The following is a 16,777-nucleotide window of genomic DNA, read 5'->3' on the forward strand; positions in this document are numbered from 1 at the left end:
GACATCTGTATACATGTGCACACACCTGCACAAATGTGTACACACACACACACACCCCACACACACATAATACAAAGGGAATTTAAGGGAACCCACTTCTGAGCATCACGGTCTATATGGACCAGCCACTACATGTGGTCATGACAAGTCCTGCAGAGCAGTGAGCAGGCACGGCTTCTCAGCATTACAGGCTGCATCTGCAGGAGAAATGAGTTGAGCATCTCATCTCCTATCTCCATACTGAGAAAGTGGGGGCTCTGGGGAGAAGCTTGTGAGCAGCACTCAAGGAGCCAGCAATTGCAATAAATTCAGGGGCTCATATTGCTATGTGGTCTCCATGGCAGTTATGTAACTGCTGATAAGCTTGCAAAGGTTCTGTGTGGAAGTTGTTAAATCATAAAATCATCTCTTGATTCTCAATCATAAAACAATGTCTATTTTATGTTAACACAACCTTGGGGAGACTGCAGACAACTGCAGACCTTTTTAAAGATACTTCCTGCAGTCTTCCTAGGGGCAATTTTCCTGCACCCACTGGTATGCTTCCATATTTGTAGAAAGACACACCCTCGCCAAATAGTAAACACAAACTGTAACACAGAGGCTAAGAGCTCAGAGCAAGTCAGCCACTGAGCGCACACAAGCAGCTAGAGTCAAGATCAAATATCTAAACTTGGATAGCTTGAGCTACATTGGGAGCTGAAAACGGGGCACCCTGTCTGTGGTGATTCATTAGTACTAATAATTATTGACCTATGCACACAAAAAGGATTTTATTGAACAAACAACTCCCAAACACAGCATCCTGGAGTCCAAGCATGGTCGTTCTCACTTTTGTTTAATTCTTAGGTGCTTTATAATCTGACCAAGAAGAGGCATGTGAGAGATCCAAACAAACGAGGCCTCTCCAGACTTAGAAAATTAAGATTGCACATATGTGTGCAAGCTAAGTCACTGTGTAACAAACGTCAAGCTTAGGTAAGATAATGACAAAGAATATCTCCAACAATAGAGCTGTGGGGAGAGGGGGCAGTGTAGACCATAAGAGAGGAGAATCTAACAGGCTGGAAAAGAAGAGATGCCATTGCTGAGGGAGGAGCCTGGAGTCAAAGGAGAGCTGAGGAAAGGGTGTATGGAGCCAGGTGTGGAGAACAGACCAACAAGCTGCAATGACATGTGTGTGGAGATGCCAGACTGAGCATCTCTGCCAATGAGCATCCAAGAAGCCCAAACTGCAATGCTTTCTCTTCCGGTGACTGAACATGCTCACTCATTTCCTAACTTTGGATCAGTGCATCTGGCTCCCAGTCTTCAGGCAAAGCAAGAAACTCATCAAAGCTGAACTGACGGACGTTCCCTTAAAGAGGGGGAAAACAACCAAGATATAATAAATAATATTTAACAAATCCATGCCTATAGAACTCTGGGCCACTGGACCCCTTTCCAGTCACCAGAGTAACGTGTCTTTTCCATCTTCAAGCACTCTGAAAGACAGCAACGCAGACAGACAGTGAGCTGGGCACAGTGACTTGTCTACAGTAACAGTCAGGTACAGTGTTAATAAGAGTTTTTATGTGGTAACTACCCAACATGCAGTAGAAATGGGGGGGGGTGCTTTGGAAGGCAGCTGCACTTCCATCCATCTCCCCACTTCCCTTGGAGGCTACAGCCTGCCAATGACTTGGCTTCTAAGTCTTAGCAAAGTAACATACTCATGTAGAAGGAACTATCTAACACCAAGTGAGGAATAACTGACCACAAAGACAGGGGAGAAACAGAATGAGTTTCTGAAACTGTGAAGGTCTTCAAAAGTCCTTTTCTGCAGAAGCCTAAAGGATAAACGTCCCAGCTCAGGCTTTTAGAGTCAAAAGCTACTCGGTTCTGTCATTAGATTTCAGAAACAGATAGACAACAACAACAACAAAACAAACAAAATCAAGCATGCATGTGTTTCAATATAGCTCGCCTAATAAAAAGATGGTAGAAGATGCATATAGGAAAGACTCCCAAGAGGATGGTGGGAGAATGGAATGACTGCAAATCAGTACTGCAAAAAGCTGGAGCCACAGCGTGCTTAATGGCACCTAAGAGAGGATCTGACCTCTTGGTGACTAAGACTGGGGAAAGAGACAGTATTGGAAGTTTCATCATTGTAATAACGCAAGAAAAAGAAACAAAGGGTACACAGATTGAAAACCGTATTTCCAGATGACATGTTATCTGTGTAGAAAATACCAAGAAGTCTGTAAAAATAATTTGTTAAAAAAATCCTAGAGCTAATATGGGAGGCCAGCGAGGCCCAGTGTCCTCCAACTCAGCATACAAAAACTCATGTGCAGCATATACGCTAACATGAATACATGAAGACCAAAATTAAAGACATTTCAAAGAGTATGCAAAATTTAAGTTTGAACTTAACAAACACATTGAGTTCTATCACAAAAACTGAAAACCAAGCCAAACTTGAATAAACATGAGACAAGCTGTGGCCCTAGACTGGAGGACCTGATGTAGTTATCAATTCTCTCCTAATTGATTTCTAGTTTTAATGAAATTCCTAGCACAGATTTTCTGTAGGCATGGGCAAGATTACTCTAAATTTTATACAGAAAGCACAGGCCTTATATTAAACAAATTATAATAAAGTAGAAAGAGCCATTCTACCCTGCATTAAAGTCATCTATAGTTACAGTAACAGAGACAGTTGGCACTGACAGGGACACACAGAGCAGTGCAGAGGAATAAAAACCAACAGATTCTCACACTATGGCCATGTGGTTTGTGACAGTTATTTTTTTTTTTTAGACAGAATCTAGCTATGTGGCCCAGGCTGACCTGAACTCACTATGTAGCTAACCTAGACTGGCCTTGAACTTGCAATCCTCCTGCTCCTGCCTCCAGCATGCTAGAGTTATAGGCATGTGCTTCCTATATATATAATTTCGAAACAAATACAAAATCAAATCACCAGAGATACATTCAACAAATACTGATATACACTTGAATATTCACAGATCAAACAAAACTGTTAATAAAGGAAGTGTCCTGCACCCACCAGTCTCCCCACTGTGATCCTTAAGGACAGACCTGGGCCTGAAATTCTTCTACCTACACAGGCTGTGCCAGAATCTGCTACAGTTTCCCATAATCTAAGTTCAGCATGTACTCTTTTGTTTTGCTTGAGTAAGTGTGTCCCATGACACCTGGCCAACCCACCAGAAAGGGACACAGCCTTTTCACTGCAGCATGAAAATGAAGTTCATAAGCAAACTGCCCTGTTGGGGAAGCCAGGGAAGACAGACTGGCTATGGTGACATATATATGCTCCTGAAACTGATCTTGCTATGTCTCTGCTCTGTAGAACAGGGTATTATCCTACCTATAGATTAACTGTTGTGTTTTTTCCTTGGTAAGTCTGATACTAATTCGTAATAGGCAGTGTTCAGATGTGTTTTTGCTAGTGGTGGGCATGGTGGTGATCTTTCCTGCCTCCCAAGAAACTGGGGTCCTCACCTGAGGTTGACAGCGAGTTTGCACTGTTCTGATTAACAACATAAGCCCCAACTTCAACCCTAGCCTGAAACAAAATCAAGTCAGAATGCATCATGCCTTAAATACAAACATGAAACTAGAAAAAGTTTAGAAGTGATTCATGGAAGATCTTTGGGGTCGAGTCAAGGCAGAGTTCTTAAGATTGACACCAAAAGCATACACCAAACCGGAACCAAATCAAAACCACAAGTCCTGCTGCAAATGGCCTTAATAGAAAGCAATCAAGGCAAGTTACAGTCTCCTAGAATGCCAACCTTCTCACATGGCAGTGTGACATCATCTACACACATCAAACTGCATTCCCAGCACCCTGGGATGCAAGTGGCTCACAGGTTGAGCATGCCTGATAGAAGAAAACACATGCAAAAGCCACCTATATGACAAAGAACCAATAACTTAGAATTATTCCCAAGCTAGGACAATTACCCAGTAAGGAATGCTCAGTACTGCACCAAAGACATGTCACTGAAGTCAATCTATAAATGATGACTCCTAATCTTCTGAAAACAGTGAACAATGACATGCTGTTCTGCCAGATCCTGAAGCAAATCCATGCAGCTTCCTAGAAGGGCCACAAAGCTAGAGGAGGAGAAAGAAGAAGAGGAGGGAGAGAAGAAGGAAGAAAAGGGAGGGGAGGAAGATGAGCTCTTTATGTTTCCTTTTGTCTGTAATGGAGTCTACACCACCACTTTTCCATTCAGCCAGCTGTCCCTGAACAAAGCTTCCCCTTGTGAAATCTGCAGCCATCTGCATTGGCTGGTCCTAGGTCCTATATAGCCTGTATCTGTACCTGAAGTCCGCCTTGCCTTACTGCCCATGGCTAGTAACCCACAGTCCCAAGTGAGTGCAGGAGCCAGGCAGCTCTACTCATACTGGTGCACACATCTCAGTGTTCAGGAGTGAGTGTGAGCTGCACCCACACGGAACACAAGGTTGGCTGCTAAGTCCCATGGCTAAGTATAAAACACTTCTTTGGGAGAGAGAAGGCCATGCAAGTGTTGTTGTTCTTGTTGTTGTTGTTGTTGGGTTGACTGGTTGGTTGGTTTTTTCAGGGGGAGGGAGGATAGGGGGTACACTGGCCAAGCAGGCAGTGCCACTCCACAAACACTAACCTGGTTTCTTCTCAGTACATTCAAGATTCTTCAATTGGGCTTCATTTCTCTGGCTGTGAATTCCCTCAAACATTTTATTTCCATGAGGCTTCCCTTTGAGAATCATCTCTCTAAACATCCCTTTTCCCCCCAGTAGGCTAAAGAATAACCAATGTCCTCATTTGTAGGGTTAATGGGGGTCCCATGGCCACTTCCACCACAGGGCTCAGCTGCTCAGGGAGGCAAGATATGGGAATTTTGACTTCAGTTACCCCACGCTGACACTGGGTGGGTGTCAGGCCTTAGGGCAGCCCTGGGACATTCCATTGGGGGGTGGGGAGCACAGTGTGGCTAAATTCGCTACTACAGTGGCTCATGACTAGAATCCCAGTACTGGGGAGGTGGAGGCAGGAAGATCACTGTGAGTTCAAGACTAGCCTGAGCTACACAGTAAGTCTGAGGTCAGTCTAGGCAATAGGGTAAGACTGTCCCCACCACCAAAATTAAATAAATATAAAAAGAGAGAAGAGAAGAGAAGGGAAGGGAAGGGAAGGGAAGGGAAGGGAAGGGAAGGGAAGGGAAGGGAAGGGAAGGGAAGGGAAGGGAAGGGGGGCCTAGTAGGGAGGTCATAGAAGGCCCATTTTCTTCCTCATACTGGTAATGACTTTGTTGCCTTTCATGGCAAGCCCAGCTTACAAAAGAGATTTTCACCTGACCTCATATCAAGTAGCATAAGCCAACACTGTCATACATCTTACCAAAGGGAAAGTGTTTGCATAGAGCATCCAGTAAGACAGTAGCTAGAAGCCAAAGGTCTGTTTCTGCCAGCAAAGTACCGTCAGCAGCCTATGGGTTCAGAAAATACAGGGACAAGTCTATCTAAGACTGAATGCAAATGGGGCAGAAAGGCTATTCTTCTCCACAAAGAGAAACACCAGAAGAAGGGCCAGTAAGAGAGATGGAGATGCTAGACACACACAGCCCCTCCTGTGAAAGGGAAAGTAGGTTCTATTGCTGAGTGTGGAGTCACAGCGGCACCCACATATCCTGTTACAGCAAGACCTGCACATCCTGTGAGTGTTGAGAAATAGAAAAGCAGTGTTCACATGATGCCATGTAGACTTCCGGAGCCACCAAAGGTGAGGATAACTAATGCCATGAAACAGTCAGGCATCAGAGAAAAGACAAAAAAAGCAGAGGACAGGGAAGGGCAATGTAGCCACACTCCCAGCCTCCTACCACCATTTATATTGAAACAGGACAAGGAGATGAACATACAACAAGAAGAACGAACTGCAGTATGCTGACACCCTTGTGCTCACTGGGAATCCCACAGTGCTCAACCTCTCAATCAGCATGGAAGCGCCTGCCCCATGAAGCCAATCCTGGGCTAATTCCCTGAGCTAGGGAAGAGGATATCGAGGCCAATAAATGTCATTGTGTCACAGGGAAAGTGGTATGGTCCATTTCTACTGGGGATATTTCCCCTCTAGCTGCAGAAATTCCATGTACCCAGTAATGTTTTCAGATGTGATATAAAATCCAGTACCACAGAGCTCAGCAACTTGACACCCTGTCTGTCCAGACTTTTTCCAGTCCAGTTTTCAACATTGTGTACTGTGGCAGGTGTGAGTGTACAAGCATAACATGTATGTGTAGGTCTAGCTACAGGCATGTGCATGTGGGGGACAGAGGACATGAGTGTGCAAGCATAGCATTTATGTGCAGGTGCAGCTGCAGGTGTGTGCATGTGCATATGGGGGACAGAGGACAATATTAACAACATCAGATGGATTCCTCTATGATCTCCATCTTGTTTTGGGGAACAGAATATTTCACTAAACATGGAGTTCATTTATTGACTACCCTGCTGGCCTTCAAGCCCTCAGGATCCTCTTGTATCCACTTCTCAAGTGCTGGGATTATATGTGTGCAAAGCCTCATCCAGCTTTTCACACTGGTGCTGGGGATCTGAACTCATGTCCTCACGCTTGTATAGCGAGCACCTTACCCACTGTGTCATTTCTTGATTACCTGCTAGTCACAACAAATCTCATGTATGTGCTTATTATATCTCACACTGTTCCTGGTGGCCCCTCACACACAGCATGCTATCCAACAAATAATTGTGGTCCCAGGCCCAAGCAGTTAGACAACCCCTGACAGTAAGCAGTTTGCTGTCTAGTGCTACAAATCACACACACTGGCTATAGTGAGTCTCTGACCCAGAAGGAACTTATGAGGGAGAAAGCAGGAAGAGCATCTTTGAAGAGATTTATAACACCCCTCCCTACCCTCACCACATACTGGCACCCCAGGACCACCTCCTGCAGAACCCAGTGTTCCAGTTATCATCGGATGTTTTAGTTAGCTCAGGGTGGCAGGGCCAGGGAGAAGTTTTTCAAGGGAAACTGGCCAATCACCTACTGGAAGCCCCTGGGACGAGTGGAGAGGCAAGAACAGAGAACACCTCAGCAAAGAGGCCTCCTCCTCATTGTGCTTGCTAAGCTTGGTCCCTCCTCAAAACTTGTGCCTAGCCTACCGCCTCTTCACCCATCCAGATTCCCAGAGATCGATAGAGTTGTCCTCCCATGATTTCCCCTTGCCCCACCCCAAGCAGAGATGCAGCTCCAGGCCCATCTGATAGTGCTGAGCACACACACACACACACACACATACACACACACACACACACACACACACACACACACACCCCTGCTGTAGGAACCTAGAAAGTCTCTGCTCAGGGTTCAGAGATGGGGGAACCTACCCTTCATCCTGACCAAAGAAAAGCTTACCATAAGTACGTGTAAAGAAACTGGCTTAGACCCACCACCAGTGCTGGAGCAACAACTTAGAAAACAGACAAGACAAAGAACTGGCTGCACTGGCATCTTTACAACCCAGTGCTCACATGATGGACACATGGAAAGGCCATCTTTTCTGAATTTGTTTTCAGACATTAACCATTCTCTGCCCGGTATCTGTAAGTCTGTATTACTGTGTGTGTGGTGTGGGCACCCTCCTTTATAATGTATACAGACCTGAGCAGGGAGCAAAGGGCTCCCTCCAGGAGTGGCACACAGCCTCTCTCTCCAGGAGCTCATTACTGCATAGGAAGATAAGGCACAGATTTGGTAACTGGGAGGCAAACATCTAAGTAGCAATGAGAGAGTCGATGGGAAAGAGTCTGAAGTAGCTCACAAGGGTCTGTCCAGTGGAGATGAAAGCCGTCACTTCTGCCCTTGGGAGGAGGGGCTGGTTTACAGGAGGAACGGAATTCAAGCCAGGCAAATTTTGAAGAAAGTAAAACAAGGAAGAGTGGGAAATACAACACTTTACCTATGCAAGCATTTAATGAAGAAATAAATCAAAAGATCAGAGTGGAAATCCACAAGGATATGATCACGTGGGCGACCGCAGAGGTGGAACACTGAATCCTGTCAGGCAGAAGATGGGCTCCGTGGGGGCCTGGTGGGAAAAGAGGCAGGGGAGGGAGGTAAAGATCAGAAGGTGGGAGGTGGGAAATGCCTTTCCCCAGCGGGGGCGGCAGGGAAACAGAAGGTTCTGGAAGAGAGCGTAAAACAATCTAAGAGCTCTGGGCAGGATGCGAGAAGAAAAATAACAGTTCTGCGTCCTACAATTTAGAAATTAATCACACACTAGGGAATTTTTTTTTAAAAGAAGAACAGCTTCCTATCGTTTTCTTTTTAAAAAATCTATGTACACCAGTCACATAAAAGAAACACATAATGCCTTCTACACCACAGTGGAAGGAATCCGTCCCCAAAGGTCCTTCCTTTGTATAAATCATGCCACCACAATCGACGCTTCAATAAAAATGAATATTTATGAAATGTAAAATGACTTGGATTAACTTATTCCAATTTCACCCTCTAAATTTAGAGGTTTTTTTTTTTTAAATCACGCCAAAATGTAGATTTTGATTACAAAAGCAAGTTGGGGGAATATATATACTTGACAAGAAAAAGAGAGCAATTTTTTTTTTCAAGTTGAAGTATGACAAAGGATGACAGAAAGGTGGCTGGTTGGCTAAAAACAGCAGAGACCATTTTCAAAGTAGCTGTTTAATTCAACAACAAAGCCACATTAGACAAAGCAAGTTGTTTAAAACAACACAAAGTGTAAAGCCGAAACAACCAACCATCCGCATCTCATGGCACAGCCCAAATCCAGCCTTTCCTTTCTTGGCTGCCCCTCCCAAGCTTCCTCAAGCGTACAGACTGTTAGCTTGCACCTTGTCCACGCAGGAGTCAGCACACTGATCTGACCTGGCCTTTGCAGCTCCTGCATCCTGGCAATCTCTCTGTTCCTAGAGATGCCCCATCTTTTCTGCCTGCGTGCTGCACCCTTGAGGCTGACCCATCATTCATTTAACTAGTCCCTGTTGATGGGCACCTGTGACGCTTCCAATCTCCCTGCTGCAGATGAAGCTCCAGCCAACAGCCTGGTGCAGTCCTCATTTGGCGTGTGTGTGAGCAAATCTGGAAGGCAAATTCCCAGAAATTGAATTCCTGAGTTCGAAGGTAAATGTGCATTTAAATTTTTGGTAGATGCAGCCAAATTCCCTTCCATAAGAGTGGAGCCGGCTGACACCATCTAACAACACACAAGAGTGCATGCTTGCCTCTCTCTCTCTCTCTCTCTCTCTCTCTTCCCGACAGAATGGATCATTGTTTCTGGATTTTTGCCAGTTTGAAAAAGGAAAACTGGTATTTGCATTTCCTCATTGAGTGAACTTGAACATTTTTATATGTTTAAAAATCAACTATACTTTCTTTGGGGACAAAGTGTTCAAAACCCCTGCCTGATTTGTAATCTCTGCAGCACTTTTCTTACAAAATTCTAGAAGCTTCTAATCTAACGGGGAAGCTAGTCCTTGCCTTTTGGTACATGCTGCTGTGCCCTAGGCTGTTTTCTAATTTTGCTTGTGGGTTTTTTTTTTAATTATTTAATGTGTATGAGTGTTTTATCTACATGTAAGTCTCTGCACTGTGCAAGAAGATGCCAGAAAAAGGTGTCAGATCCCTTGGAACTGAAGTTGTAAGTGAGTCACCATGTAAGTGCTGGGAACTTAACTCAGGTTCACTGAAAGAACAGCAAGTGCTCTTAATTACTGAGCCATCTCTCCGGCCCCCACACAGACTTTTAATTAATCTAGTTACCAGTCTCTTGATTTTCTAGCTGTGGATGCAAAGGCCTTCCTCACACTACAATTATTTCCCATACTCAATTCTCCCCCACCCCACTCTTAACTGAAGAGAGCACAGGTGGAATTATATGCTGGTAATCCTGGCACTCAGGAGACCGCAGCAAAAACTACTGAGAGTTCAAAGCCAGCATGGGTTACACAGTGAGTTCAAAACCAACCTGGGATGCACATTAAAATTATATCAAAAGCAACATATATGCATGCATTCATACATACAACATGGGAAGAGTGGTTATATCAGAAACTCTAGAACATAGTGCTTCTACCAGGCCCACTGTGTGCTACCATGTAAGCAGGAACCAGTCACCCAAACCTGCTCATGTTTCCATCCATTCGAGGTGGCCCAGAGGAAAGAAAAATTTAAAAGCCTTGAAGGTTTGAATCTTGCCTTCTTGCAGAATGTAAATCTGCCACCAGGCTGCAGCTGATAAAAGGGTACAGCCATCTTAGAGAATGCAAAGAGGGAAAGTCTGAAGCTGAGATGGCGGGTTTAGCTCCAAAGGCATCTGATGACAGTGCATGGCTGGGACTAGGCAAAGCAATACTAAACAGATGGGCCTTGTCACCTAAGAGGGGGCTCCACTGGCCACAGGGCTCTTGAGAGAACGGGGTACAGATAACAACAAGACTCAATAGATCATATAGAGACATGAGGAGAGCAGAGGCTGCAATAGAGAAGGATACAACTTCCCAACTAGGAAATATAAAGACTTTCATATTCATCATGGTCACCAAAACTTATAAGACGTAGTGAGGCACAGTGTTGCTGGAACCAAAGGCAACCCTAAGCAACTCCTCTAGCTTCCCTTCTCTCAGTTACTTTAGATCCCTCCCTACCAGAGACCCTCCAGCCTGCCATGTGACTGGGCGACATGACACCCATGCTCCTCTTATACTTGACTTTTAAAAAATCATTAAGTTTGGAGGCTGTGCAGCTGTGTAACCTATCAGAAGTCTCCCTCCATCTCTGCTGCAGATAACCCCTGGGACGTGTCTGTGGCTTTCACTGTATTTATGGTTCAAAGGAAACTCAGCGTCAAAAACTCCATGTTGTATTCAACTGTATTTCTACTTTGCACTCAAGGAATGTTTGTTTGAACTGAGTAGCACAAGGTTAATGGCTTAGCAAAATCTCCTAGCCTCTCCTCTCCCCTTTCAAGTCTGAAGAGATCAAGATAAGATATTTCCACTGTCCACAGAAGTATCCAGTAGCCTTGTGATTACGGGTCAGGTCAACGGATCGCTGGCCTCCAGGTTTATGACGCCTAACTCCAAACTAGAAAGATACCTAGAGGCCTATAATTTGTCAGCTCCTGCCCTAAACCCCTCTCCTCAACCCTCTCTGCCTGAAGATAAATGGAGCCTGAAAAAAAAAAAAAAAAAAAACAGTTTACCTGGCCACCTTCTTCTGGTTTTGCTAACTTACCAAATAAGTCATTCTCTTTGTCCCCACTCTTTCTAAAATATTCAGGTCCCTTTCCAAGTGGAAAGCACATGAACTTGGATTCTGTACTGGGAACAGTGAGAACCTTTCAGGAACGAATACTCCCAAGAGTGGGGGGTTAGAAACATTACAATAGGGCTGACAAGGTAAAAGGTCAACAAGAACTACAATCCGATTTCAACTCCTAGGTCCTAAGTGGTGCAAGGAGAAAACTGAGTCACACAGGTAATCAGCTGATCTTCTCACGTGCGCCTGGGGCTTAAGGGAGCACACACAGACACCTCTTAGAGGCTTCATCCATAGCACGTGGAGTTTCTGCAAACGGGGGAGACAACCCAGCATGCCCTTGAAATAACTACAAACTGGGGAGGGTTCTTGCAACCAGCTCTGGCCGAAAATTACACTTCAAAACCTAAGTTCCCAGCGTTGTTAGGTCTGCCTCCAGCGCTTCCATGAACTGGCACCGCTAGACGCTCCTAGAGGCCTAGGTGAAAAGGAAGACTAAGGCTGGGCTCCCACCAGACTCCACTAGCCCCAAATACGGAGCTGCAGACCAGCAAACGGGCTGGGTCGATCCCAACGCTAAAGTCTTTCAGAGCGAGACTCAAACAAAGAGAAGCACGCAGGCAGGAGACTGCCCAGCTGAGCTCCCGCCCTTCCCGGGCTGGGGGGCGGGAGAACTGGGGGGAGGGGGGGATTCGCTGCTTCTTTGCGCACGCGTAGACTCCGACCTGGGACCCACCCGCGGTCCCGCACGTCTTCTTCCGGGAGGGCGCTGTGCGCAGGCTCCACGCGCATGCTCAGCAGCCGTGCCACCTTACCTGTTACAGGGATCGGCTCGGTGCGTCCCGGCAAGGCTTCCTCTGCGGAGATGACTTTCGAAGCTGAGTCGCCCATCCTCCGTACCGGGTTGGCGCTAGAGAGGAGCTGGAGAGCCCTTCTAGAGGCGGAGAGCATGGGCGGCGTGTCCGTCTCGCGGGGCAGACCTCCAGGCCTGGCTGTCTCTGAGGGACAAAGTTCCCAGAGTACGTGAAGCCGCGCGGGCCAAAATTGATGCTGGCTGGGCGCCACCGCGGGAGGTCAGAGTTGCTGCCGTTTCTCCACCTCCGCAGCCAGGGTTCCGGGTGCGATGTACTCACTCAACCACAAAGTAGAAAAGGGAAATCAATGTGTGTGCATAAAAAGGCAGCGAGCTAGAAGAAAGGCAGACCTATAAGAGGATGGCTAGATGGACAGCTAGGAAATTTGTCTATTTCTATCGGAACCATCTTGATAAGTCACATCGATCCAAAGTGAAACCAAAGCACAATTCTCAACACCACAAAGGATCAAGTACTCAACATGAAATATAAACATATAGTGTGTGTACGTGTATAAATGTATAAATACATTCTTCAGCGCATCTCACAGCCCATAAAGTAAACAATGTAGGCACAAATACATTGTTAAACGCTTTATGTGAATGAAGTTAATGGTGAAGTTGGACCAGACGGACTTCAGAAATTATGAGAGAATATTCCTAAACTGAATCTCTAGCCTTAATCTTTAGGTGGCTAGGACCAGATGAGTGATTTCAGAGGTCCTGTATGAGATTTTTGATTTACACACTGCCAAAATGGGCGGGTAGTCTCACATGAAGGAAGGAACTGAGGATTAGCGCCCACAGGGATTTGAAGCTTTGAAGCTAAGCTTCTCCGTGGGTTTAGTTACCACTTTGTGTTCATGTGGGACTGTAATATAAGGACTAGGATTAGTGTACTGCATAGAATGTTGCCAGACACACAACGTTAAACAGATTAAGGTGTTTGTCTTATAATGTAAAAGTCTCCTGGGCCAACTTGTTCTCAACAGTTTACTTGTGGCTTGCTTTTGCTGTGACATTATGCCAAGCAGGTTCTTTCTACGAGGCCTTGCCTGAAACCATCCCAAGATCCAAGATGTCCCGTCCAGGCTTGAAGAGGGCCTGGTCACTAAAAAAAAATGTGTTAAAAAAAATTGTACTTGTAATTTACTGCCCTTTGACACACAGTGACTTGCTTTTTCTGTTTTGTGGTTGACAGAACAAGGGTCATGCAAGAAAAACTTCGTAACTAAATACTGTGTAACGGAAGAATTTGTAATGTTAAGGGAAACTGCTTGTGTAATGTTAGGTATCCCAGAACCACAGTCCATAATATTTAGTATGTAAGATATATATATATATATATATATACACACACACACACACACACATTTCTACTTACCTACCAAGGGGAAATGAGTTTAAAAAAATAAAGTAAAAGCATTGTTTAGAGTTTTATTATTCAGAGTAGTGGGTCTCTTACTAAAGTTTCTTTCCTGCCTTGTGGTCCTAGAAATCCAACTCAAAACACCAAGCTTGGTGGCAGGCACTTTTACCTGCTGAGCCATCTCTCTGGCCCCACTTTAAACATTTTGAGGGTTCTGTGTACACTGTTTAAATGTTTTCAATGATCCTAATGGTTGTACTATACTCATGCAAGCATTTTGAAAGAAAGAAGCATCTCAATTTCTTTAAAGTTTCCTTCATACAAGTTTAACCTTATTTAACAAACTAGCTGTGTTGGCTGAGTTGTTTCCTGGCTTGTTTGTTGATTACAAAGTCTCTCTCTGTAGCCGTGGCATGGAATTCAAAGACCCACCTGCCTCTGCCTCCTAAATCCTGGGATTAAAGCTGTGGCTACCATATCAAACCTCTGAGATTTGTTTTTTGAGGAGAGAAAATAATTATGCTATTTTCAGGACTAAGCATTGCTTTTCCTTTAGACTCCAACAACTTCCTTCTGAGCCAGCCTCCATATTTACTGTCACGTGCTGTAATTACATCCTAATTACACTCAGGCTTCTGGCAAGTTCTAACAATTTATATCCTTCAAGATACGGTGTTCACATTCTCTTGGGCAACAACAAAGAATCTCAGAACACAGCAGGTTCAAGAAAGTAGATTATTTCTCCTAAGGATGTCACTCTAGAAGAAAACGGTCTTCCACTAAGCAGGACCCTGGCTCTTCTTCGATAGTGAGTGAGCTAAAAAGAGAGCTCAGTCATGCTCATTCTTCTGGGCCTCAGTCTAGACCCAGAACCTACACAAAAATTCTGGGCGTGGCAGCACACTCGCTATAGATAAGGGTGCAGCATAAACTGGACCATGCCATGGGTAGAATGAAGGGTTTATTGGCAAGCAAACTAACCAAGGTGTCTTGGCACAGGGCAGAGAGCCAAACAAACCAGCAGAAAAGCAGGTGTTATGTGACAACAAGCTGTCTTATCTGGGTTACCTGGGTTGATTGGGAACTAGGAGCCTTTGCCTGAGGTAGTTGACTTTGGGAAAAGATTAAAGGTGGTTCCTGGCAAACGGGACCTTCATTAGATCTGATTTTCTAGTAAACAGAAACCTGCCTTTAAGCTTGTTGACCTGGTAACAATCCTACTGCTTACCTTGCCGAAGTCCTTCTGTAGGACAGTCATCAACACTGCCATTTTGGGGTGCCACTTTGGACCTAACACTCATAACCTAAGCACTGGGGAGGCAGAAACAGGAAGATTTCTGAGGCTTACTACCCAGCCAATTTAGTTAGCTTACTTGGTGAGCTCCAAGCCAGGAGGCCCTATCTCAAAAACAAACAAACAAACAAACAAATACAATAAACACAATAAATACAGTACATCCAAGGAATGGAGAAATGATATCAAGTGTTGAATTCTGATCTCAACAAGCATACAATCAAATGAACCACACAACAACAGGAAAAACTAGCATGATGGTGCAAGTCTGTAACCCCAGTATTTGGGAAGTGGAGGTACCTTAGTTAGGGTTTCTATTACTGTCAAGAGACACCGTGCCTGAGGCAACTCTTATAAAGGAAAATTTTAACTGGGACTGGCTTACAATTTCAGAGGTTTAGTCATTGATCATCATGGTAGGAAACATGGCAGCATCCAGGCAGACATGGTGCTAGAGAGGTAGCTGAGAGTTCTACATCTTGATCCACAGGCAGCAGAAGGAGACTGCATTCCATACTTGAGCATAAGAGACCTCAAAGCCCATTCTCACAGGATACACTTACTCCACCAAGGCCACACCTCCTAGTAGTGCTACTCCCCATGAACCAAGCATTCAAACACATGACTCTACGGGGAACGAAACATACCTATTCAAACTATCACAGGAGGCAAGAGTGCAAGGCTGGCCTCAGCTATACAGTGAGTTTGAAGCCAGCCTGAGCTCCATGAGCTCTGTATCCAAACCAAAAAACAATAAAAACCCTATGAAAGAATCAACATAGAAAAGCATTTTCATCTAGCATGGATTAGGAAGCAGATTGTTATCTAAGGATCTGGTTGCATACGACTTCCCTAATTGAAACATATGTGTTTCTGGCTCGCCAGTGTCAGTGTTCAGCCGTTTTACTTTACTAGGCATCTGTACTACAACTAGTCATAGATTCTGCTAGAAGCTTCCTTGGTTTGCCAGGTAGCTGTGTCCCATCACAGGCTAAGCCTCAGTGGGATCACGCACATGGAGGACTCGGGCCTTCTGAAGAAGAAAAGGCCAGTGACTCAGAGAAGTTGCTCAAGAGCCAACAAGTGCCTAGCATTTGGCTGTCACCTCTACTCTATTAAACTGCAAATACAGCAAAGGTGCCCTGGCATGCTCACACAGATAAGGTTTCACTTACCTCAGTCGAGAGACACCCTTATAAATGAATAAACAAAAAGCTTAAGTGACATTTACATTTGCATACTTATAACCAAGTGGCTTTATATACAGCCTGTCTCCAGAAGATACAAAGCTGTCTGAAGAATTTAATTAATTGCATGGATTATTTTACTGAATTTTTTAAGGGGAAGATGAAATGAGAATAGCCTTCATTACAAAGCAGGAGGCTCCTGTTAGCTCTGCATGCTTTATTTTTAACCTTCGCTCCAACCCCTTTTCAAAGTTTTATAGGTAAAGAAACTCAGGCTCAGAAAGATGCCCAAACAAACAGGTACTAAGGGGAGGAACTTGGATTCAAATCTGAGTGTTCCCAAGTTCCAAGGTCAAGGTCACAGCTTTACAAAAAAAAAAAAATCTAGGGTGGACCTGGCTGAGATAAATGCCTCACTTCTTCAGCACTGACTTTGTTGGTTGGACCTGAGTGGAACACAGAAGGGAATGATTTGGGTAAAAGGTAAAAGCAGCCCACTTCAGGGTCCTTCTCAAGAGGAAGTATGTGTCTCCCACCATTCCTTCACCTCGAGTTTGCAAACTAGCAGAGCCACTAGGTTCTAATTGGGCCTATTATTCCAGTGGAGAATAACTAGATGTGGCCATGTGATGAAGTGACAATCCCAGAAGGGAGATGTGGCTCTGTACAGCTCCAAGGCCATGACCTTAGAGGCAAGGGGCAAGCTCCCCTTCTCAGCTATCACCTCTCCCGATGGCTGACCTTGAGA

At 44.8% G+C, this 16,777-nt stretch overlaps 1 protein-coding gene across 5 annotated transcripts in view; it reads right to left on the minus strand.

The window, feature by feature from the left end:
* The window catches only part of Msra (methionine sulfoxide reductase A), a 333,283-nt gene that overhangs the window by 305,948 nt on the left and 10,558 nt on the right, over positions 1 to 16,777 (minus strand). For 4 of the 5 annotated variants that reach the window (NM_026322.4, XM_030247606.1, NM_001253714.1 and 1 more), the window contains one exon: positions 12,142 to 12,458. In NM_026322.4, coding sequence (NP_080598.2) covers positions 12,142 to 12,277 — 136 coding nt within the window. In that variant the 5' untranslated portion in view covers positions 12,278 to 12,458. Of the gene's footprint in view, positions 1 to 12,141; positions 12,473 to 16,777 lie in introns of those variants that run through there. The other variant, NM_001253712.1, reaches the window with a different exon arrangement.

This window comes from Mus musculus, chromosome 14 (genome assembly GCF_000001635.26).
Source record: "Mus musculus strain C57BL/6J chromosome 14, GRCm38.p6 C57BL/6J".
Taxonomy (NCBI): domain Eukaryota; kingdom Metazoa; phylum Chordata; class Mammalia; order Rodentia; family Muridae; genus Mus; species Mus musculus.